Source organism: Vigna umbellata, chromosome 1, assembly GCF_029865625.1.
Source record: "Vigna umbellata cultivar VRB3 chromosome 1, Vumbellata_1.0, whole genome shotgun sequence".
Taxonomy (NCBI): Eukaryota; Viridiplantae; Streptophyta; class Magnoliopsida; order Fabales; family Fabaceae; genus Vigna; species Vigna umbellata.
In genome coordinates this window covers 12,781,015-12,805,141 of record NC_142165.1, presented here as the reverse complement: position 1 = coordinate 12,805,141, position 24,127 = coordinate 12,781,015, and the positions used below count along the sequence as shown (strand labels likewise).

General features: G+C 31.3%; 1 protein-coding gene and 1 long non-coding RNA gene across 2 annotated transcripts; one reads left to right on the top strand and one right to left on the bottom strand.

The window, feature by feature from the left end:
- The first annotated feature begins 923 nt into the window (after positions 1-923).
- On the top strand, positions 924-6,662 carry LOC124847289 (serine/threonine-protein kinase 12-like). The gene is made up of 12 exons (XM_088095585.1): positions 924-1,489; positions 1,565-1,639; positions 2,289-2,384; positions 2,523-2,608; positions 2,700-2,820; positions 3,479-3,558; positions 3,718-3,780; positions 3,943-4,061; positions 4,346-4,431; positions 5,576-5,697; positions 5,799-5,910; positions 6,412-6,662. Exons 1-12 carry the CDS (start codon positions 1,184-1,186, stop codon positions 6,505-6,507), a joined length of 1,362 nt encoding a protein of 453 aa, XP_087951711.1. The 5' UTR covers positions 924-1,183; the 3' UTR covers positions 6,508-6,662.
- A 7,884-nt stretch (positions 6,663-14,546) lies between these two features.
- LOC124822203 (uncharacterized) lies at positions 14,547-19,779 on the bottom strand. Its single transcript, XR_007027526.2, has 3 exons — positions 19,632-19,779; positions 18,934-19,135; positions 14,547-14,765 (listed from the first exon to the last, which is right to left on the bottom strand). It is a non-coding gene; the product is annotated as an uncharacterized LOC124822203 (long non-coding RNA).
- Positions 19,780-24,127: the final 4,348 nt, after the last annotated feature.

Here is a 24,127-nt window from a genome sequence, read left to right as displayed (position 1 = left end):
TGACAAAAAAAACAAAAATTTCACAAATATATATTTTTTTAACTTTCTCTTCATATAGAAGAGATTTGCAACCAAAGTAAAAAAATTTCACTTTTAAATAAAGTTAATTTTGAATACAAATAATAATAATAAACCTAAATAATACTAATTTTTCATTTTTTTAATTAATTATTTTAATCCATCAACTCAATCATATTATTAATTTGATTTTTTCCATAAATTTTTACATCAAATTCTTTCATTTTTTATTAATCCAAATAACTTCATTTTCATATTATTTTTCCCTCAAATCCATTATCTTGAATCTATCTTCAAATTCAAACAACTTTAATATCATTTTTCTTTATTCAAGTGCATTAATATTTAAATGCTGAAGTGAACATATCCATGGTCTATGTTAAAAGTAGATTTAAAATTTTGTAAGGTGAGCTCATAAACTTTATTACTAATTTGGTACTCTATCCCATTGATTGTGAAAGCAGGTTTGAAACAAAAGGTACTAAAGGAACTGCGTTATCGATAATAAATACTCAAAATAATTGCTGTCGTAACTGCATATAAAAAATCTCACAGTTATCTAAACTCGTATTTTCATGAATTCATTAACCATGAATCAGTCAGAAGCTTACTTTATGAAGGTCCAGATCCAGCAAGTCTTTAATGTTATAAATAAATTTAATTAGAAAGTCAACTTCAAAATTAAAAATATCTTCTTAGAAAGTCAACTTTACCACGCAAGCTGTTATGGATTACCTCAGAAATAGCGGTTCAAAGCAATCCTAAAAGATACGGTCAATGACTACTTTTTTAAAATATTAAAATCCAGGCTTACTTTCTCACTAATTATTACCTAAAATTATCTATGAATTAGTTACTATATATTTTTATTATTTTCTTTTTAAGGATAAACCTTGTGGAGATTATCACAGAAACCGACGCTGTTTATTCCCACGGTCGCTTGCTGGAGTGTGTAGAAATGCAGTGACGTCAAGATTTGAATTACGAAGAATCCGATCCAATAGCAATCCTCTCTTCAAAAATATCAAAACCCGAATCAATCATATTTATTCACATTTCCTTTATCATTCATATTCTCATTCTTATTCTTCTCGACTTTGAATCCAACACATTCACACAGCACGATTACATTTTCTCTCTCTCTCCCAAAACCCTCGCCGCCGCAATGGAAACCAAGAAGCTTCAGCTTCGCTTCTCGCTCGGCCGGCAATCCTCCCTAGCGCCGGAGCGCGGCGGCGCGGGCGACCTGTCGGAGGCGCTGGATCCGACGGTTCGGTTGATGTATCTGGCCAACGAAGGAGACTTGGACGGGATCGAGGAACTTCTGGACGCGGGGAGCGACGTCAATTTCACCGACATTGACGGCCGCACCGCGCTCCACGTCGCCGCCTGCCAGGGACGCACCGACGTTGTTGACTTGCTGCTCCGACGAGGCGCTGAAGTTGATCCGCGAGACCGCTGGGGCAGCACCGTAATTTCACTTCCCTCCTCTTTTCGTTATTCTTACACTAGCTGTCACTGATTTTTGGATTGGATTGTTTAACAGCCTCTAGCTGATGCAATGTACTACAAAAACCACGACATCGTGAAGCTTTTGGAGAAACACGGTGCAAAACCTCCAGTTAGTCTCTTGTTTTCCTTTCCTTCTTGATATTAGATGAAAAATCGTTTGTTATTCGTCTTGAGAGTTTTAGTTGACACGTACTTTTACTGGAAATATTATCTTCGGATAGACTTTTAAGATTTTATTGTAAAAGTGAAACATAGTTAACATGCATAGCCGGGTTGGTGATTGGATAACAATGTAAGAGTTTAAACTGCCTCAGCATGGATTTGGACACTTCCATGTGACATTCCTGTTCTGTGAAATCCGAATCTTTAATTAAAAAAACAAGAGCATATTGAGAGAATTTAAATTGTGAAATGTGGATATCGGGTTTTGACAGTGGAGATTTTCGTCGGAGAGAATATCAGTGAAAATCCCACTCTCTGAGGATTCATTCCTCGTCTGATTATATTTAATTCAGCTCCAAGGGTCTTGCAGTCAAGCTTTTTCAAGAGAAATCAGTTTATGCACTGGCATTGTATAACCTCCTAAATATTATTTGGTTGGCTTCTACTATAAATAAATACTTTAAAGGTTTATATTGATTTCTTATTGCTTGACAGCGTAAGTTTTACTATGCTGATAGTACACAGATGCTAAACTCCTTTCAGAATAGTTGGTTTATGACATTACATTGCAATTACAAACTTCTTTTTGTTTGTAGATAACTCCCATGCATGTGGAGAATGCTCGAGAAGTCCCAGAGTATGAGATTGATCCTTCTGAACTCGATTTTACTAATAGTGTTTGCATAACAAAGGTGAGGTTTCAAATTTCCTTCTCTCTATAGTTAATAGTGTTTTGTAACCGGATTTATCCTTCTGCCTTTTGATGTAATTTCGTAAGTCAATATACCTTGGCTGATTTTATGTTTCATAATTTATATTGAATATTTCAGGGAACTTTCCGGATTGCATTATGGCGTGGAACTCAGGTTGCTGTCAAGACACTTGGGGAGGAAGTGTTCGCTGATGATGATAAAGTGTGGGTTTGTCTACTCATTCACGTCAGTTGATTATTCAGTTATCACTTTTTAATCTCAGTTGTTTTTTATTTGTTGGTGTATGTTTATCAGAAAAGCATTTCATGATGAGCTTACATTGCTTGAGAAAATAAGGCATCCAAATGTAGTTCAGTTTTTGGGTGCTGTAACCCAAAGCACCCCAATGATTATCGTCACAGAATTTCTACCCCAGGTTAGTTTTTGAAAAATTAATTTACTAGTTGACTACTGGTTATCTTATATATCGGTGAGCTGAATACGATGTGGTTAGAAATTTGTCATTTTAAAGTGACAACGTAGTTTCAATGGGGCTAGTCAAAATTCAATATTGTGTAGGAGTGCACAAATCATCAATAATAATTGAGAACTCAATGTAATAAACATTTACTCTGGGACTGATTAATTGTTGATGCATGGGTTGTTTGCAGTGGCCAAACAGGATTTGTCCCTCTAAAGTAAGGAGATGTGTAAAATGTAAAAGTTATGCATTTTCTACCATATATTAAAAGTCAATGTAATTCAAGTTGATGATGGATAGATTCTCACTTTTTTACTTATCTTCTCACTATAGAGAACTAAATCCAGACTGACAAATATGTTCCTGTTGTATCTAGAAGTAATAAATATCTATGCTGAAATAATTTAATGAAATGATAAAGGGTACCTGTTTTAACCCAGCATTGCTGTTGGTTTGGATTTTCGTTTCTCTTTATTTGAGGATTCCACTTCAGTTTAGTGAAACAGTGAAAAATACGAAGTGTATATATCTTCTCCCATACTTATGTGCGTGCTGACCTGTATTTTTACAAATGTAACATCTAACAATTTGGAATGAACTATCTTCTATTCAGGGGGATCTTCGTGCCTACATGAAGCGGAAATGTGCATTAAAACCAGTAACAGCTGTAAAATTTGCACTTGATATTGCTAGGTTAGTTAAGAGCTTTCTTATCATGCATGCATCACTTGCTTTCAATTGGTTCTCAAGGAAACAAGCTCTCTTGATTATTTTATTTTTGAAGAGTTGAATATTGCAAAATTTTCTCCTATATTAACAATTTGCATTTAAATAATACGTCTGTATTTTCAGGGGTATGAACTATTTGCACGAACATAAACCTGAAGCCATTATACACCGAGATCTTGAGCCTTCGTATGTTTTACACACTCCTACCCTGTCTAGTTGATTTTATCATTCTTCCTCCACGTGTGTGAAGTGTCATGGATTTTTCAGTTGAAACATGCATTTTTCATTCATTCTTTGAATGGTTGAAACTGTTTAAAGTTTCTTCATTGTACTTGAGTAAGACAACAGAAATATTTTGCGGGATGATTCTGGGCATCTGAAAGTTGCAGACTTTGGAGTTAGCAAGTTGCTTAAAGTCGCTAAAACAGTCAAGGAAGACAAACCCGTGACAAGCCTGGATACATCATGTAGGTTTTGTTCTACAGCACAGAGCCTTGTAATATTTATCGTTAATCATGTTCTGCATAAAAGCAATATTGCAAACTTATATTTCATAAAGGTTGTAATGTGCAATACGTTGCATACGCTATAAGGAAAAATAAAAAAGAAATGCTGTCTACTAAGTGACTAATAAAGACCTGGGGCTCAATTTTACTAATTTGAATTTATTAATTAATTTTTTAAGTATTGCCATCTTTTTATATTTATAAGTCAATTCGTTTTTATCCTATTCTGAGTGGTTCTGTAACAGGGCGATACGTTGCACCAGAAGTCTATAGAAATGAGGAATACGACACAAAAGTGGATGTGTTTTCTTTTGCTCTGATATTACAGGAGGTAAAATCATTACTGCTTACCTTTGGATGCAGTTTTTTTTTACTTTTTTCATATTTTAGAGATTTTTATTGACTTTTAAGTTAATTATTTACCCTTATTATGCGAATGGTTGTCTCCTCTCTTGTCTTGAAACAAGACTTTTAAACCCTGAAATTGCAAATTAATCAATACATATAAAACCTGTTTGATGAATTAATGCTTGATGAATAATGTTGTGGTAATTGACCAAATAATACATGTTAATTCAATACTCTCTGTCCTTGGTGGTGATTCCTTTTCATATCAGCACATATAACTTTTAGAACGCTGATAATTGATTTTGCTTTCTGAAAGCAGGAAGTCAGAACAGGAATTTATTGTATGTTTTCGATTGCTTTTTATGTTGTTTTATTTTTTGAGCATTTAAAAGCATTTATTGTTACGGAATCCTCTACATATCGTCATATCCTTTACGTATATAATTCTGTTATTTCCTTTAGTAAAAAAAAAGTCAAGTCCTAGAAAATAATGCTTTTAGAGGTGTATCATTTTGCTGTTGTGCATCCTTTGTTGCTTTCATCATTCAAATTCCTTCAGTGTTATTACAGCATATTGAATTTTAAAATAGTTGGTGGTATATTTTACGCATAAGACCTCTTCCGCTTATCAAGTATACTATAGGATTTTTTTATCAATGTATACTATGGGGTGAGTCTATGGACAGGTCAAGCACTCGTGACTCTTGAGCTCTGCCTACTTGGCACTCATATCTTCCTCGAGATATGTATATAATACATAACCGTTATATGCAAAATTGCATATTTTAAGGTTGATCTAACGGACAAGTTCTAGGGATTTGAGCTATCCACAATTGACAGGTCGAAATATAAAAATTTATGTATATGTTTTATATATTCATGATCATCTTGGTACGATGCCATGCCTAATAGTTTGCTGTGGTACCAATATGCTTGGTTCTTGTACTTTTTATGTGAATGCTAAATGTTCATTTTCTCCAACTGTTTTGCTGATAAACTTAGTTATTTTATTTGTGGATCATGGGCTATTTGTAATCTAGAATATTAATGACAACGAACAGTGGATTGTTTTGTAGAGATGCCCAGCAAAATACTGACGGAACTTGTATGGTTTTCTGTTCCTGTAGATGATTGAAGGTTGTCCACCGTTCTATGAAAAACCAGAAAACGAAGTTCCTAAAGCGTATGTTGAAAATGAGCGCCCACCATTTAGAGCGTTGCCAAAGCTTTATGCTTATGGACTAAAAGCGTGAGGATTTTAAATAAATTTTATTGGCAGTAGATTTGAAAGTTTTGTAGGAGGATAGAAGAATAAGTTTTTTACATTCAGGAAATCTGATTTGTCCATAGGTTAATTGAGGAATGCTGGGATGAAAAACCACAGAGAAGGCCAACATTTAGGCAAGTAATTAGGAGATTGGAAGACATCAACGGCCATCTTGTACAAAAGAGGCGCTGGAAGGTACCCCTTTTTTGTGCATACATTTATTTGATCAACTTTAGACCTAGTTGTGATAGTGTAATTTTGACATAATAGTAATTTGTGACACCAAACTAGATTACGAATTTTAAAGTAAATTTAGATGGTTTTTCTTTTTTAATTTTTGTTGATTGAAAAAGAGTAGTGCAAGAGCTTTATAGCTCTATGCCACGTCCATCTTCATTCATGAGTTAATTTCACAATAATTCAAAAGATGACTAATAGTATTCGGCTGCTCCTTTCCTTTTTCCATCCTAAGGGATATCCATTCTGGAGAATTTATTTTTGGTCCATAATCTTTGGAGTTGGTTTCCATCGTATGATTCCAATAGTCCACGGTCTCTGACTATTTTTTACCCATCTCACTAGTGGAATACCCTCATCAAAAGTGAGGATATTGTTCGATATCGTTATTTAACACGATAACTCTGTCATTCTTTATTTTCAGAGGTTTGATATATTTCTTTTTGTTCTGATACACAGACTGGAGGTTCTGGATGCATCCAGCACCTGGAGGCCCTATTTAGGGGTAATCGCACAAGTCCAAGTAGCCGATCATCTCGCTCCACGGCCAGATAAATATTTCCTATCGAGAACCAACAATTATTTTGATCAGTTTCAAGAAAAAAAAAGTTGATTGTATTGTCTTATACTTGCATTGCATGTCATATATAACCTTCTGTAAATAACTTGCGCTCGACGTTCGGTTGAATAAAAATGAAGAATGTGACATATATCCTTGTGTAAATTTGTCCGAAGTTATTCTTTCTACCTTATAAAGAACAATCTTCTTTTCCAAGTTTTATCTTTAATGTTATTTTAATTTTATGCCTTTTTTTAAGATTTTTTTCTCTCGAAAAGAAGCTTCTATCATATCGTTGCTTGTATTCCGATGTGTGGGCCTCAACAGAATTGAGAACCTGTCAGAACCGGAGGACAATTTTTGAACCGATTCTTGTGTCATCTTCTTATTAACATGTTTGTAGAGCCTGGTCTATCGTTCATCTATTTTGAAATTGTGTGGATACGAAGATTTTTGCTGCAAAATTCGAACGAGGAGTACTGTCTTTGCAGTACCTTCGTGGCAATACTTTTGCTTCTAAGTTTCTTCCTCAGTAATGATACTGCCTCAAATGATACTGAACGATGTTGACGGATACAAACTACCAATGCCATGTGTACGACTCTGCCTAGTGTTTAGTTGAGTAACGTCTTTGTGTTTGTCTTTTTTGGTGAATAAAAAAGGTGAAATAATTTAAGGAATAACAAACGGAGGGTCATTATATGAGACATATATAATCAAACTTTGTTGTCTTATTGTTTGGGAATTACCATCTTTTATTTCTTTTTTATAGTTTTTAACAATGTGTGTTGCATATATTCTTTCCAATATAATTTAAGTAGTGTGGGAAGCGGTTGAACCTGTAAAGCGGGATCTGCTTTTGCAATGTTTTGGGCACATTGTCGCATAGTTTGACCTATCTGATGTCTGTGTTGGTGCAGTTATTCTGTGGTGGTGTATACTGCAATACTGCTAACAAGTCTACAATCACTATGGACACAAACATGCAATCCATATATGACACTAGTTTGGCCGTTGCCACTTATTTTAAACTTTTTTTTCTTAACAAAAATGAACCAAATTGTGGATGCAGCTTAAAGGAAAAGTTTTTCGATATGCACTCAAAGGCAAAAGAAAAAAGTGTTATTTTGATAATATAAGATCAGCTTCAAGAAGAAAAATAAATAATGTAAAAAGCTGAAAGTAATAAAAAATTTGAATCTTTAAAGGTATAAAAATGTCAAATATTTGTCAAAAGACAAGCCTTAAAGAAAGAGTACAAAATATCCAATACTCTCTAAAATTGATGTTTCTGTTTTATAAGAAATATTAACAAAGCACTCTTTACCATACTATTTTAAATTATTATTGTGTACAGATTTTTATTTGAATTTGAAAGACACTGGTACTATTTTAGGTGGCAGAATTTGATTTCATTTTATTTATTTGGACAAATTATATTAATTATGTTGGTTTAAAAATAATAAATTCAAATTGTTTTTAAATTTAGATATTGTTAGAATTAGTGATTATATTTGATACGGTAATTTCCTATAATAAATCCTTAAATACAGAATTGTGTGGTACTAAGTGCAAAATTCACTTTACAAAGGTTTGTGTTAAATATGTTAAAAGTAAACATACATAAACAACAAGATCATGGGCTATAAATTCTTTGATCTCAAATTAAATATATTTTTTTTTTGAGTTGGAAACAATCATATTCTTTGAGGATAGAGTTTGGAGAGAAGAATAAGGTTAAAGAAAGAATCAGTAAAAATTTCAAATTTGATTCTTACAGTTGCTTATGATGAAGAAAGTTTAGAACCTCTAACAAGTTTAAAATCTCTACAAAAACAAACTCAAGATACTCAAAAACCTGTGCTTCATGGTAATATAAGTTCATGCAAGATAATAAGGTTTGAGAACTTGTTTTATTACCAAAAGATGTGAAATCCATTAATAGTAAGTGAATAGTTAAGACCAAGAGAGATTCTAAAGGTGATGTGGAGAGGTATAAGGTTTTTCTTATGGCGAAGAACTATACTAAAAGGAAGTGATTTTTTTTACAGAGACTTTCTTTCTAGTTTCATTGAAAGACTCTTTTAGAACAATCATGATTCATGTTGTGCATTGTGTTTTGGAGCTTCATCAAATAGATGTCAAGATATTAAGACAATGTTTCTCAATGACAACATTGATAAGATTATTTATATGGTATAATCAGAAAACTTTGTATTAGGAAACCCAAAGAATATGGTTTGCAAATTGAAAAAATCTATTTATAGGCTAAAACAAACATATTGTTAATCGTACCAGAGATTTCATCAAGTGATTTTCTTATTTGGTTTCGAGACGAATGTTGTTGATTATGTGTATCACAAATTCAGTGGGAGCAATAATTTTTTCCTAATCTAGTATGTTGGTGACATACTTCAAGGATTTGACATGAATGATAGTAAATAAAAGATTCTTTAGTTGCTAAGAGAAACAATTTCAATCTCAATCAATGCCCAAAAAACAAATTTGAAAATTTAGGAAATGCATAAGATTTCCTACGCATACAACACTAGGGAGTTTGATGTATGGCCAAATATGTACGAATTTGGATATAACATACATAGTTGAGGTATTACACAAATATTTAAGCAATACATGTATGAATCATTGTAAAGTAGCCAAAGACTTATGAGGTATTTTAAGAGAACAAGGATTTATAAGCTCAGATATAAAAGGTCAAATAAGTAAGAGATCATTGGGTATTCTAGCTTAATTTTGCGTGATGCCAAGATAGTTTAAGATCCACTTCAAGTTACATTTTCATGCTAACTGGTGGTTCTTGGTCCAATACGAAGCAAACCCTTACGACTTTAACCAATATGATTGCATAATTTGTAACATGCTATAAGACATCAAATCAAGGAATATGATTGATTTTTTTGTCACTCGACTACACATTGTGGAAGAAATAGAAAGATCACTTAAGTTATATTATGACAACAAATAAGCCAAATTATATTCTAACAACAATAGAAGCCTAAGCAAGTCAAACCCATTAACATAAAGTTCTTGATTGTTAAAGAAAGGATATAAAGTGAATGGATTTCTAAAGAACACCTTGGGACAAACTCCATGATGACAAATCCTCTTACTAAGACTTTTACACCCAAGGTCTTTCACGAGCTTATTGCTCATATGAGTGTTTTACATTTTGAGGAATTTTTGGTTTAGTGGGAGTTTGTTAAACTGGATTTTGGTCGCACAAATTCAGAACAAAGTTTTCCCATTAATGAAGTATAGGGACAACCTAGGTATCAATCCTTGGACTCGGTATAATTAAGCTCAAAGTGTAAAGTTAATTCTTGATTTTATTTTCTATTTACTAACTACTAAACAGGTGGAAAAAATGAAATTTAATTGAAAGAATGAAACTAACAATAAAGAATTAAAAAATTTAAGTTGAACTAAAGAAAATAAAACTCTAATATGAAACCTAAACTAGACTAAGAAACTAATGTAAAAGAAAGAACCTAAACTACTGAACATTTAAAATGAGTAATTAATATCCAACTAATTAGAACAATATATCCTAAACTAAACATCAATTCAAAATCAACAATGTGAGATAAAGAACCTAATATGTACATCTAATCATACTCTAAACAAAATTAATCCAAAACAACATTAGAAAGCAACTAAAAACATAATTTAGAATTGAAACAAAGTAAAAAAATCAATAACTGAATTCTAATTAATCAAAAGCAAGATAACAATCTCAAAACATAATTGATTTCATAGGTGAATGTACATTGGAGCGAATAAAAGAGTGCTTAGAGTTCTCAGGAAGACATCCTGGGAAGTTGAATCCCAATACAAGGTATTCTAGGTCATATTTCAGAACTTAATTTGACTCTTTCCACTAATTTGTCCAACCAATGTTCATTTGCCTATTCATCAATCTAAAATTCATAAACATAATTTAAATGTGCAAATGATTGAGGATAAAGTTTCAATTACAGTCAGAAAGACATTCTGACTAAAGTAAGCCCATCACAGGGTCTTATAGTTCATATTTCAGAACTTACAATGGTAATTTCCACTCATTCTCAATCAATGCAAATCTAAATCTGATATACACTAAAAAGAAAATAATAGAAACATAAATCTGGATGAATTTTTATGCATTGAACTCATCTCTGACTCGAGAAGACATCTCGAAAATGTACGCCCACCTCGAGGTCGTATAATTCCCAAAGGAATCATAGAAATGCAGACTTACAGAGTCCAAATGAATTTTCAATGAAAAACAAGAAACACAATTACATAATCACACAAGAACGCATAAACATTGCAAAGAAAATCGAACTCAGAATCACAAAGCTCAAAACATAAACACATAATGAAAAACAACTTTTATTAACAAGAAATTAAAAGTACAAGGGAAGGTACCGAACAAAACGCGCAATCGAAGCCACCACGGGCTGTCACCACTATGAGTGTGCGCTCCAAAAGCAAGAAAAACGAAAACCTACTCTATAGAAAGCGTGTAAAAAAACCCTAACTCTAGAGAGTGTAAAACTGTAGCGTCTGGAAGTGTGTCTATGTTACATGGTGGAAGCCCCTTTATATAGGGTCGAAGAAGAAAAGAAAAGAGAAAATGAAAGAGAAGGATAGGAACCTTGCTCGCTACAAGCTTCTCCTCGACCCTTTCCAAATCTCAATTGGATGGTCCTCATTCTTCCCTCACGAGCTCCACTGATCAGCTCTGGTCAGCTCTAGTCAGATGATGCGCAACTTCGTCTTCTCTCTTCTTCACACACAGGAGCCCTAGCTTAGCTCGAAAAGGTGTTTTTCTTCTTTTCTTCCAAATGACGTGCTCCAAAGATGAACCCTTCAGAGTGCAGCTTGCTTATCCAAAACGCACCGCATCACTTAAGGGTACTCAGCCCAGCGGCCTAATCTTGAAATGCAACAGAGCACAACTCATAGTAGGGTGTTGCTCCCTCCACCACCACCCTTTCTCCCTCCACCTCTCCATAAAATTTTTAATGACAAAATTATCCTTTAATTTTTAACCATTTTACTTTTAACCTTAAATCTCTTTCTCTCTTTGACCAAAATATATTAAAATAATAACTTTGATGGAAGGTGAAACAGAAGTTGAAGCCTTTGCAGGGGTAAGTATCTCCATTGTGTACGTTGCAAAGGAGATGGAGGCACTACTCTGAATTGGGTCTTCCCCGCAGATTGGAGAAGGAGTTCCTTGGGAGCTTACCTTTGTTATCAGTTGCAGACGGTTCCTTCATATGAATTAATATGAAGTGAGTTGGAGAAAGAGTATACTTTGCATTTGATGATGATTACGGCCTTCCGAAAGATTACATTTTTAATCAACTTGTAGATGAGATTCATCCAGGCACGGGGTTGGTGGTTATCCTCTTCCAGGATTTACAAGTGACAGAGAGATACGATGGAGGGAATGGAAGGCGCCAGAATAGATGGAGCGGTGGCCGCTAAGGATGGTGGAGATCACGCGACGGGCGACGACAGCGCTGTGTGCCAAACATCTTGCGTGAAGAAGGCGGTCCGACGACGACTAACGGTGGAATTGCGAAGGAAAATGCGAGTAGTAACAATGGCGTTAGCGGGAGCTTTCTGGATGAAGCAATTGAAGGCCCACTCGGAGGCGTTGCGACTCATCTTGGAAGCCTTATCGGTGGCGGAGATGGGGTCGGCGGCGATGGCCAGAAGTGATCAAAGATTTTGTCGACTGAGGAGAACACCTTATCCATATTGTATCTTACATATCCTTTGGTTTGATTGTGTGATGTGATGCGATGGGAGGAGGTCGCAACTATACAATTCGAGAGCACCGGGGCACATAGGTTAAAGAAAACCAACCTGAGGGTAGACCAACGAAGATCTGCATGCACCAGTCACTACCAACGAACCACCACTGTACCCACCGCCACACCACCGCACCCCGGAGAGTAAGGGAGAGTTGGGGTGAGAAGAAACGGATCTCAAAGAGAGACAAAGTGAGAGAAAGTTGGGGTGGGGTGGGGCTGCGCGAGAGTGAAAGTGAGGAATGATGTAAGGTTAAAAGTAAAATGGTTAAATATTAAAGGGTAATTTTGTCATTAAAAATTTTGTGGGGAGGTGGAGGGAAAAGGGGTGATGGTGGAAGGAGCAACACCCTTCATAGCGTGGCAGCATCGACCCAACTTATTTCAGTAACAACGGCCCAATTTCCAGTCTTTTGCATCAGACCAGTAGCGTTGCAGTGGCTCAGAATGTGCTTTTCAATTAATCCCATGGTGGCAGCAGCAGCCCAAAACACGATCCAATCTGAAATTTGAAATCCAATTATGAAAAAGGGACCAATCAGCAATTAAAACAAAAGAAAGGTAAATTTTACAACTAAAGAAACATTAAACCTAATTAAGAAAAACAAAACTTTTATTAGAAGATTTTCCAAAAAAAAATATTTTCCTACTAATTAACAAAAAACTAAAAATTACACCTAAAAACCTATTTTTAACTAAAATTCTATAAAACTAAAGAATTAATAGAAAAACCTAAAACTAACCTAATTCTACCCAATTAAAAACTAAAAGAAGTTAAGAAAGACTCCTAAACACAGAAGAATGTACAAATTTGGAGAGTTATCAAAGTTAATCACTTTTGTGTGTTTGATTTCATGTATGCATAAATTTTCTTTTGGACATATTTAGTTTTATAAATATATGATTTATTATTAAAAAGTTAAACTCTATTTATTAAAGTTATTATATTGGTTTCATTGAGACAAAGTAATGACGAGTTAAAAATAGACGTGTACAAATTACTTTCACTTAATTTTCATGCTACACATTTTTATAGTGAATCTTAGTTCAGTTAGCATTAGTGATCGTTGTTAGGTGTAATTGCGATTGACGCAATGAAAACTATTTTGGTTCTAAATGTGGATGTAATCATTCAACAAGATCTTTTGAATATACTCACAACATATAATGACACTTTTTAACTTATAAAGTGTAACACATTTTATGATATATATATATATATATATATATATATATATATATATATATATATATATATATATATAAAACAAATAATTAACTATGTTAAAATCATTACATTTGGTTAGCCAAATTATTAGAATGATCTAATTAATTAAATTTAATTATGACTAAAAATATATATGTTATGAAAGATTTATCATGATCATAAATAAATTTTAATTTATTGAAAAACCAAATTAAAATATTAAAATCTAAAGAAAAAATAATCGATATAGATTATATAAAGGAATTACGTACATTATTCTTGTTTCTTTTTCTTCATCTCATTTAAAGAAAAAATCAAGAGAAAATCTAAAATACTCTACAACATATAACCATTAATCTACATTATTCTCAATTGTCAACCCATGTACACTTCGACTTATTGTTCTAAATAGAATTGAGAATTACTCTGTTAAAAAAGAATTTATTACTCATTAATTATTGATCTATTTTGGTTTTTTCATAATCTAGTACATTATACACCTATTCTTTATTGTTTTTTTTGGTATGAGTCATAGATGAGTTGATCCTCCTCAAATGAATTTGAATATTAAAAAAAATGGTTTCTAACTATGCCAAATTGTGAATGAATCGAATTGAAAGTAGCTTTTGAATACTACAAAATTAACAAAGAAATTATCAGCAGTATCCCCCACAGAAACACAGTTCAACACTTTGATTACCATTTGAATTAACTTTCTCAATAATTGGCATCCACTATCTAGGGAACAACATTTTTTTTTTCAAAAATGAATTATTATGTTGTCAATAATGTAATCTTAGAATATAATTAGAATATAATTTGTGTACAATATATATATATATATATATATATATATATATATAGACACACACACACCATTTAGGCATTGAAAGAAAAGAACAAACATAAATTTACACTTCACTATTTTAGGATGATTGATCAGTGAAATGAAAAAGAAGAGTTAGGAAAAAAATGAAGTATGTAGAAATAAGATGAAAGAGAATTGGAAAGAAAAATTCCCTCTTATTCTATGCTACAATTTTAACGGTGTCACGTTTCTGAAACACCAATCATTGTCATACATACCAACGTTACCTTCATTCTTAATTTTCACACGTAGGATTAACAGCTGCAATGAACAACACACACAACTGACACCATTGCATGTTACAACCATATATTCATTCTGCATCAGTACGATCTGAATTTGCAAACAGTAAACCTGAAAGCGATCACCAGACAGACAACTAATCAAAAGAATAACTTGGTAGTAGAAAAACAATGCCACCACTTTTGAGAGAAATTAATAATTTAATTTCAACACACTGATCTTCACCCTATATGAACTAGTTTCACATCATTTTAAACAACTTTTTGAAACTAACTCCTACAAAAGTTAACAGCTTTTAATTTTATAGTAAACAAAGATCAAATCACATCCAGTGTAAAAAAGTCTTGCACTGATCACTGTTAACATATTATAATCTTGTTCTCAATGATGTTCATTAGCCATTTGTGCACCAGACAGCAGAAGCTGGCTTGGAAAAAAACTTAAGAGAAGAGTGAAGAAGTGAATGGAATGTGTAGGTTGAGAACTGAGACAAATATCGAAGATAATATATTTATCTCACTTCTTTTCTTCGGTTTTGGGGCCTCATTTGTTGTTTGTGGAAATTGTTATTAAACATGTTATCATGTGATCATCACTCAATGTTAAACATGAAGGAAAAAGGTTTTTAACACTTGCTTGACTACCATTTGACAATCATTATAGAAGTAAAATAATTTTAATAAAAGTTAATTTTTTGTATTTTTAAAAAATAAAAAATCGAAAAAATGTGAAAATACTAAAGTAAATGTATACAAAATTACTGTTTTTGTGGAAGAAAAGTAAAGAGAAAGAAGAGAGAGATGTACGGTGAAAAGAAGGAAAAGAAAAGGGAACCTTGTTGTCTGTAGGTCCATTTTAGCTTACATACTTGCGTGCCATTTTGGGAGCTGTTTTAGCACAGTAACTTTTGTCCCCCTTTTACTTTTTTTCATCTTCTTTTTGTAGGGAAGATAAATACCCTTTTTCATCTTTTATTACTTGAGATTAGTCCATTTTTTTTAGATAAAAGTTTAGGTGAGATTGGTATCAGGTACTCATAAACAGAGAAAACTTTAAAAACTTTTGCAGAACTATTTATAAACTACTCACCAATGAAGTACTAACATAAACAACAAGGTGAATCGATTTTGTCTTTGTAAATATGAATCTGTTTCTTATCAACTAGTATGTTGTAACGTGCAAATACACTCTTTTTTTTTTTTTTTTTCCTTTTTCAAAGATGGTTTATTGTAGAAAACTATGATGTTTCTTTTCAAGAGATCAATATATAGATGTTCGTTTTGTAACGTGCCATGACTAATTTATCTCGTTTTTAACTAAGGTTTGATGAAGGCCAATTCTAAACACCTGTTATCATTCTCTAGATTCATAAAATAAAGAGTTTAAATAAAGTTCTAAAATCTGATACAATACAGAAAGTGTTCAGATTTTCATTTTGCCAAGTGTTAAAAGTCAATAGTACAATAAGATGCTAAAAACTATATTTTACTGGCGTTTAGAACTCAGATAGACCAAAGAATATCCTGAAAGTTTTATTGCAATCACTTGTTATTACTAAAAGGTTCTGAAGGCAAAAATATAGGGTATTTTCAACTTAGTAAATAGGTATAACTAGAAGGACCACATAAATAAATAATTAGGAGTAATATTTTTAACTCAAAAGAAACTTAAATTAAATAACAACAATTTCCATGGATCAACAAATGCATATATCATGGGTGAAAATTACTTTATTTAAACCAAGAATTTGAGATTTTGAAAAGATTTGTGAAATAAAGAGTTTTGTTGCCTAGCTCCAAGGTTACTGAAGTAATGGTAACCATTTTAAAGGAAAATTTATGCTAAGATTAATTTCATAATCAGTATCATTGCTCCCAAGCATGATGATCTGTGGTAACTTTTTAAAGTTTTATGGGTCAGTGTAAAAAAAAATTGTGAATCGATAAAAAACCATCGTTATAGTATGGCTTCTATTGTGGTAAAAGTTTTCTGACACACCTTGACCTTTTTATATTGAATATCAATCTATAGACTGTGTTCTCAAAATATAATGTGAATTCACAAAAGTACATATACAAAAGATTAATGACTTGACTGGGTCATAACAATGTGTTATGATACCCAATAGCAGTATTATCAGTAAGTTGACCCAACATATTTGTAGCAGTTCTAAGTGAGCTACAAACATAAAATCTAACTACCGAAGTTAAAAAATCCTAATTAATCAACAGGAGGTTTAAAATCTATGTAATTAAAGGCAGCAGCAGCAACACCAAACAGCATGAAGTATTATTATGTTACTAATAACACTATTTGGATACAAGGCTAGAGGAGTTTTTAGAAATCTATACTTTCAATTATAATAGAAAAAGTTCGAAAAACTGATCTCATTTATCTAGTGTGTTTCCAAACATGCCTTAACACTGAAATCTATAATTGGTTTAAATGTTACACATTATAACATTAATAATCCCACCCTATCAAAACCAACCAACCTCCAATGAGATGTTAATAAAAAATAGTATTATTTTGACACCCAACAAAATTTTTACACACACTAAACGTCTATTATTTTATCCTTTAATCTTTGTCTTTCTTTATAAATACAAAAATTAACATTTTTAATGACCAAAATATCCTAAAAGTAGTTGTCAAGTGGTGTATTTAGTGTTGTAAAAAAAACATTTTCCTTAATGAAAATAGCAGCCAGAAACACCCACATTTGCTAAAAAGTAGTAGTAGAATGACTCACATTTGATACATATTACAAGAATGAAATTATAAGAATGAAATGATAATAAAAGAGTGAAATTTTTGTATTTTTTAAAAATATAAAAATAAGAAAGGATAATGTTAGAGGTAAAAAAGTTGTGTATAAAGTATCATTTCTCTTTTCTAAATAATCACAGTATATTTCGTAAAGTGTACCAAACAAGACATAATTGCATAACTGTGAAAACACATACAGTATGTTTAAAGAGTAGTTGCATGGCCAAATTTCCAGATCCAGAAAGCTGGCTGTGTTCTTTCCAACATATTGATTTTGTTGAAGAATGAACTAATTTAAGTGTTATGATATTACCATGATCAATTTCATCCACCAGCTTGTCTCTCCATATATAGCTCTTGACAGTGATATACACAGATTACTAGTTTTAAGCACAAACAAGCACTTACACCCTCATTGATTAGACTCCATGGTAATTTTCTATATACATGCATCTACAGAGGTGGATTAAAAGTCACCGTACGGCATGGGAATTGGCACAAAAATTAAGAAATTCCAATGTAAAGATAATATTTTGCTTCAGTCAAATTGATTTCATTTTCTTTTCTTTTTCTCAAATATATATTCCCCACTCATTAATTCAGCAATATCCTTGAAGGTCCCATAATTCTTAGCATGAGGAACTGAATCTCTGAAGTGTTCAGTTCTTGAGCTTCCTCACAGTAAAAGCACAGACACAGACAATGTGTTTTATGTTTCTTTCACCAAAAAATATCTTAACTAAACTTCCCCATAATATTTGACATGTTTCATTTCATTTTGTTATCCATGGGCATGAATTTTAATGTCATCACTAACTAGCTCTGGAGGATCCTTTTACCAACATTTTCCTCCTAAAACACAAGCAAATAGTTCTCACTGGTTTCTTTAAGTCTCCCAAATGCTGTTTGTAGTTTAAAAGCAGACTCTAACATCAAGGTGGATTCCATATTGGAATACTCCCAATCACATAGATGTACAAATAGATGTTGCATTCTAAAAGCAAGTTAACCGTAAAATTCCATGCCCAATGTAAAAGTTGTTTCAACTCAACTTAATTTTTCAACATCAAAACCAAACTTAAATATTTATCATCTTAACTAGTATTCCAATGTGATTTTTCATGATTCAAAGTGAATCCAAACAAACATTTTGTGCCCATATCCAACAATCAGTAATTTTGCAAGGTATTTTTTCATAGAGATAATTCAGAAAGACTCTAGCATTCCTTCAAAATGCCAATCATTTTTAATTTCATTTTCCTATCAGAAGCACACTTATGATGTATAATACTACTGGCATATATTGTTTATGATTGATTCAAATTTATTGGAAATCAGAAAATTTAGTTAATCAAACTTTCTATTTAGTTAGTCTCTCTCTCTAGATTTTATAAACTTTAACCAATAATATGAAACGTGTCGCTATCAATTCTCTATCCTCGTTTAGAAAACTATTTCAGTAGAATGTTCCCATATTGGTGATGGAGGCATTGTTGGAATTTATTGTTACCTTCTAGCAGTAATTTTGTGTTGCAGTTATTTATTTGATTGGGGGGACTTCAATTAACAGTGCTTGGACTGTAGATTCTGTTTCACCATCCTTCAAAAGCTGTGTGATGTTAATATCAATCTCCTCCAACTTCTTCACCAGAATAAGGAAACAAACAGGAAGTGACTTTCACAAAAACATGCCCTTCAACCTGTTCATCAATCTATCATCACAGAGACCAATAAAACACCCTCAGAGAAAGAAAATCTCAAACAAATATCCAAAACCAGGTTGAACTGAAAAAATAAAATAAAGTTCAACAAAATCACCTGACCTGACACCTTCTTTGCTCATTTTAGGAGTGAAAATCAGTGAATCACAGTGTGTTACTCACTCCCTCCCCCTCAAAAATAAAATAAAACCCCTTCCAGAAAAAAGAAAAAGAAAAAGTGCTGAGCTAGAACTGCAAATCCATATTTTTTTATCACCAAGTCCATACTCCATCAGAATATTAAATTATATTTATTTTTCCTTACAGAAACAGCAGAATGATCCCTTGATTATGGATTGGGGGCAGCAGGTATCATAACAAAAATTAAGAACTAATATATATTATCATATCAATAATCTTATTATGGTAAAGAAATAGAAAAACATAAAATCGAAAATGTAAGACCTTGCAACCTAGAAATTTAAATATTAGTATTATATGCACATACCTAAATATAGAGAGCTTTGAGGAGGAAGATTGAGAGTGAAGAGAGACAGAAACAGAGAAAGAGAGAGGTAAGATAAGAGCTGAAAATTGGAATTGGAATTAGAAAGCATGATGCAAAGGAAAGGAAACCAAAGTGTGAGATTAGATTAGAAAATACTAGAGAAAGAGAAAGGGTGAGAGAATAATGTGTGCACTAAACGACAAGAATAGAATTATGATTAGTGGGTGGGTCCTACGTTGTTGTCGTTTTGTTTGATCGCATGCATCTATGTTATTTTCAGTCACTTCCTCCATCATTGTGCCACATCTCCAACCCATTTTCTTCACAGTAATTATATTCTAATTTTCATTTTTTCTATTTTTAATCCACTACACTATTATAACCTAAAAATTATATATATAAAAACTAATAAATGTATCTTATACGTATTATAAATAAAAGTATATTTTTTATATTGTTAATACATGGTAATTTATAACTGAATGATAATATATATTAATTACTTGTACTCAATCAATTAAAATAAATTGGACTAACTGTAACATGACTTCCATTACTATTAACTTTTTTTATTACAATAATTATCAATAAAATTAAAGGAGAATATATCTTCAAAATCATAAAAAGTTTTTTTTTCATACCTTCTTATTACATAAAATAAAAAGTATTCATACTAATAATACAATATTATTAACTATATATATACACATTAATCTTATTGAATGATATAACAGTACCATATACAATAATAGTAGTAACACGAGACTCTCTGTGCTAATAATGCATGTCCATAATAGAAATAAAATTCTGAGACAGGATTTTTTTGTATGATTGATTAAGATTAAATTAATTATTAGTATGTATGGTTTCTCGTTTTAAATATGATTTGAAGAATTTAGTTATAGGGGAAAATTGTAAATACATTGTTAGAACGTATATTTCTTCCATATTAAAATCAAATGTTATTTTCTTTTATATTTTTCACAAAGTAATGTCATAAGATATAACTTTTAAATAGACTTAAAAGTTTCTCATGCATGTTGTTAATAAATAATAAACATATTACTGTAAAAAGATCTTCAATGTTTGTATTAAAAAACATTAATTTTTAATTTTCACAAATTTTGCTTAAATTTTAGCTGATATAATATATTTAATTAACTCATTTATTCTGAACGAACATAATATAGGAGTATATAAGAATAGTAGTTTAACAGAAGTATGTATAATTTGATGTATGATGTTTTTGTTAATTATGTATATTAAGATAAAAGATAAAGATGGTGCGATGGAGAAGTTGGTAATTTGCAGCGTACGTTACTTTAAAGTTTAAATAACAAAAACCTCCTAAAGTCAAAATGATGCGTGCTGTAACTGTGCGTGTGTTTTAGTGGACCCGTCTCATATTCTAACCACGATCACACGCCACATACCGCGTCATTCTCACGCGCTTCTTCTCCTTCCATGTCCATCTACTGTCACTTCAACACACCTGCATAGTTGAAAAATAATAATAAAATTAAACAGCAGCATCATTATATTAATCTCTCCGTTTTTTTATTTGTCTATTTTGTCCTTATTTTTATTACATTATGTACTATTATAAATTAGAAGAACCTTTGATTTCTTTTTTATATCATTTTTCACGTAAATTTTTTGAAATAACATATTTATTTATGTATTTCAAATTTTAAATGTCAATTTTTAATTAATTTTTTAATATTTTTTGTCAATTAAGTATTTAAAATGTTTATATTGTTCAATTAAATTTTTATTAGTTCTTTTTATAAATTGACGGGATTATTAAATTATTAAAAACATAACATTTTGTATTTAATATAAAAAATTTTATCATCATCATGTTATTAATGTAATATAATAAGTAGTTTTAATATTTTGATCAAATATGTTAGATATCAAAGAATTATAGTTATTATCTAGATCAATAGTGATAACATCTAATATTTTTAATAAATATTTCTTACGCTGTGTTTGCATGAACAGATTTTACTGTTTATGCGAATTTGCAAGCGAGAAATAGATTACGTTGTGCTGTTCGTTTGAGCGGATAAGAAGGAATCAACGACGATGAATTTGCGGGATGCAGTCGATTTTCGTCACTCACATAAACGAATGAGATTTGCGCGGATTGTTACGGAAAAGTCATGTGTGCCCTCCACTTATTACATGATTTATGTGCAACGTATTTTGATGTATGTGCAACCATTGGTTTTGGTTTTGATTTTGCAGGTTTGTAGACTGAGAGGAAGAATGACGTTGTGTAGTGTTGATGGCATGAAGAAGCAGCTGAATCCGCGTGTGTGAGAGCCGCAGAAGATGATGAACAGTAGGAAGAGGGTGGCGTAACCTGTTACAGCAAAGTCGTAACCGGTTACAGCGCTATGTTCATTTGGCTGGCACATGTGTAATCGGTTACGCAAACGGGTAACCGGTTAGAGGGCTATGGGGGCATGTTATATTATAAGTAGGGGCATTTTGGTAATCTTTTACTTTTACCAATTAAACTATTTTTTTAAATCTATCACATCAATCAAATCCTACACTAATTCTCACAAACTTTAGTTCCAAATCCACTCTCAATTACCCAGAAATCCACTAAAAAAAATAACTACAAAATTACTCTCAAATCCACCCAAATCATCTCCCCCAAATCATCACCCCAATTAATTCCAAAAGAACAAAGCCTTAGTGTGATGTTATAAAAATTGTTAAATAGTATGATCATTTTGTTATTCAATAATTTCTTTATTAAATTAATACAATGATTATTTGTTTTTTATATTAATTGTACTATTGGTTTAAATTAATTATATAATTTTATATTATTTTAATATATATAAATAATAAATAAAAGAATAGTTATATAATTCAGTTTAAAAAGAAAAATTACAAAAATTTAACTAAAAATATAAAATTTTACACATTTAAAAATACTTTTCAATAAATAGTAATTTAAAAATATTTAAATTTATAAAAAAACTTGTAGCATAGTTAAAATAATATTATTTTATTTTATTTTAGCATTTAATTATGTTAATAATTGAGCAGTGAGAGAATGAAAGCACAGTGATGTGACAATGCTAAATTTTTACATAGTTTTGAGAGACTACACACAAATTTTATTGTTCGAAAGTTTTTTGTGCATTTGAAGCAAACAACGTGTTCAATTTTGGTTCAGAAGCGTCCAAATAATATAATTTATAGTTTCATTCTAAAATGATCCTTACATGAGAAAAATATTTAAAAAGAGTTAGGTTAATTAATTGTAAAATAAACACTTCACTCTTTCATAATATACACATACAATAAATAACATAAGTTTTCATTAAAAATAACTAATCTATAATAGATTTCATGATACTTGATTGTACCATTAAGAATCATTATTTCAATAATATATAAAAGAAAAAACATAGTCAATAAGAAAAACACATTTGCTTTGTTATGGACTCAACTAAGTATTTTTTTCAATTACTATAGTTTAAGAATTCAGAATTTGTTTTTATTTTAAATTTAAATATATTTTAGTCTTAAACTTAAAAAGTAAATAAATATTATTTTTTTATTAAAAATATTATATTTGTTAATTTTTAAAATTTGGTGATGAAAATGTATATAAAATTTATTACAAAGACAATTTTTAATTATATGTCAAAATTTAAAGATTAAAAAAATATGTTATATATATATATATATATATATATATATATATATTATAACACATAAGTGATAATATGGATGCTTGAAAATAATAAAAGAGAAAATGTTTTGTAGGTGTAGGATATAATTACTCAGTGGAATGACGTGACAATGCAAATTCTCTTGTTATTTAGAGAAGACAAACAACTTTACAGTCAGGGTAGATTGATTTACTTTTCAAAATCAACTGGTAACACATTAATATACAACATTTATCATGTGAACATGCAAAATTAACCATGTAACATTTATTATCCTTGTCCTGTTCAAAAAGATTTATGTTTTAATTTATTTTCACCTTATTTCATTAATCTTCAACAAATTAACTTTTATTAATCTACTACGTTTTATCTTCTTATTTATCGTATTTATGTCATTTTCTTTTTACTCACTTGGAATATCAATTTATTTTTATTATTTATTTATTTATTTCATATTATTTAAGTGAACCTCAAAAACCAGAAAAGAAAACATGATGGAATGAAGGTAAAAAGCGCGTGGACAGGTAGTGGGTGATAGCATATGGTGGTTTGTCTGTGCTCTTACAGCAGAATCTTTGTTTCATACGAGTGAGTACACGAGCGTGGCCATATAACACAACAGATCATACAACAAATCTAGCATTAACATTTAACAAATACCATACCCTATATATACTATTATATGCTCATTATACAATACACACATCCCCTTTAATTATACTATCATTAACATAGATTAAAATAAAACTAAAATACATTAGGAACCAGCAAGGCACCAACACATGACCTAATTAA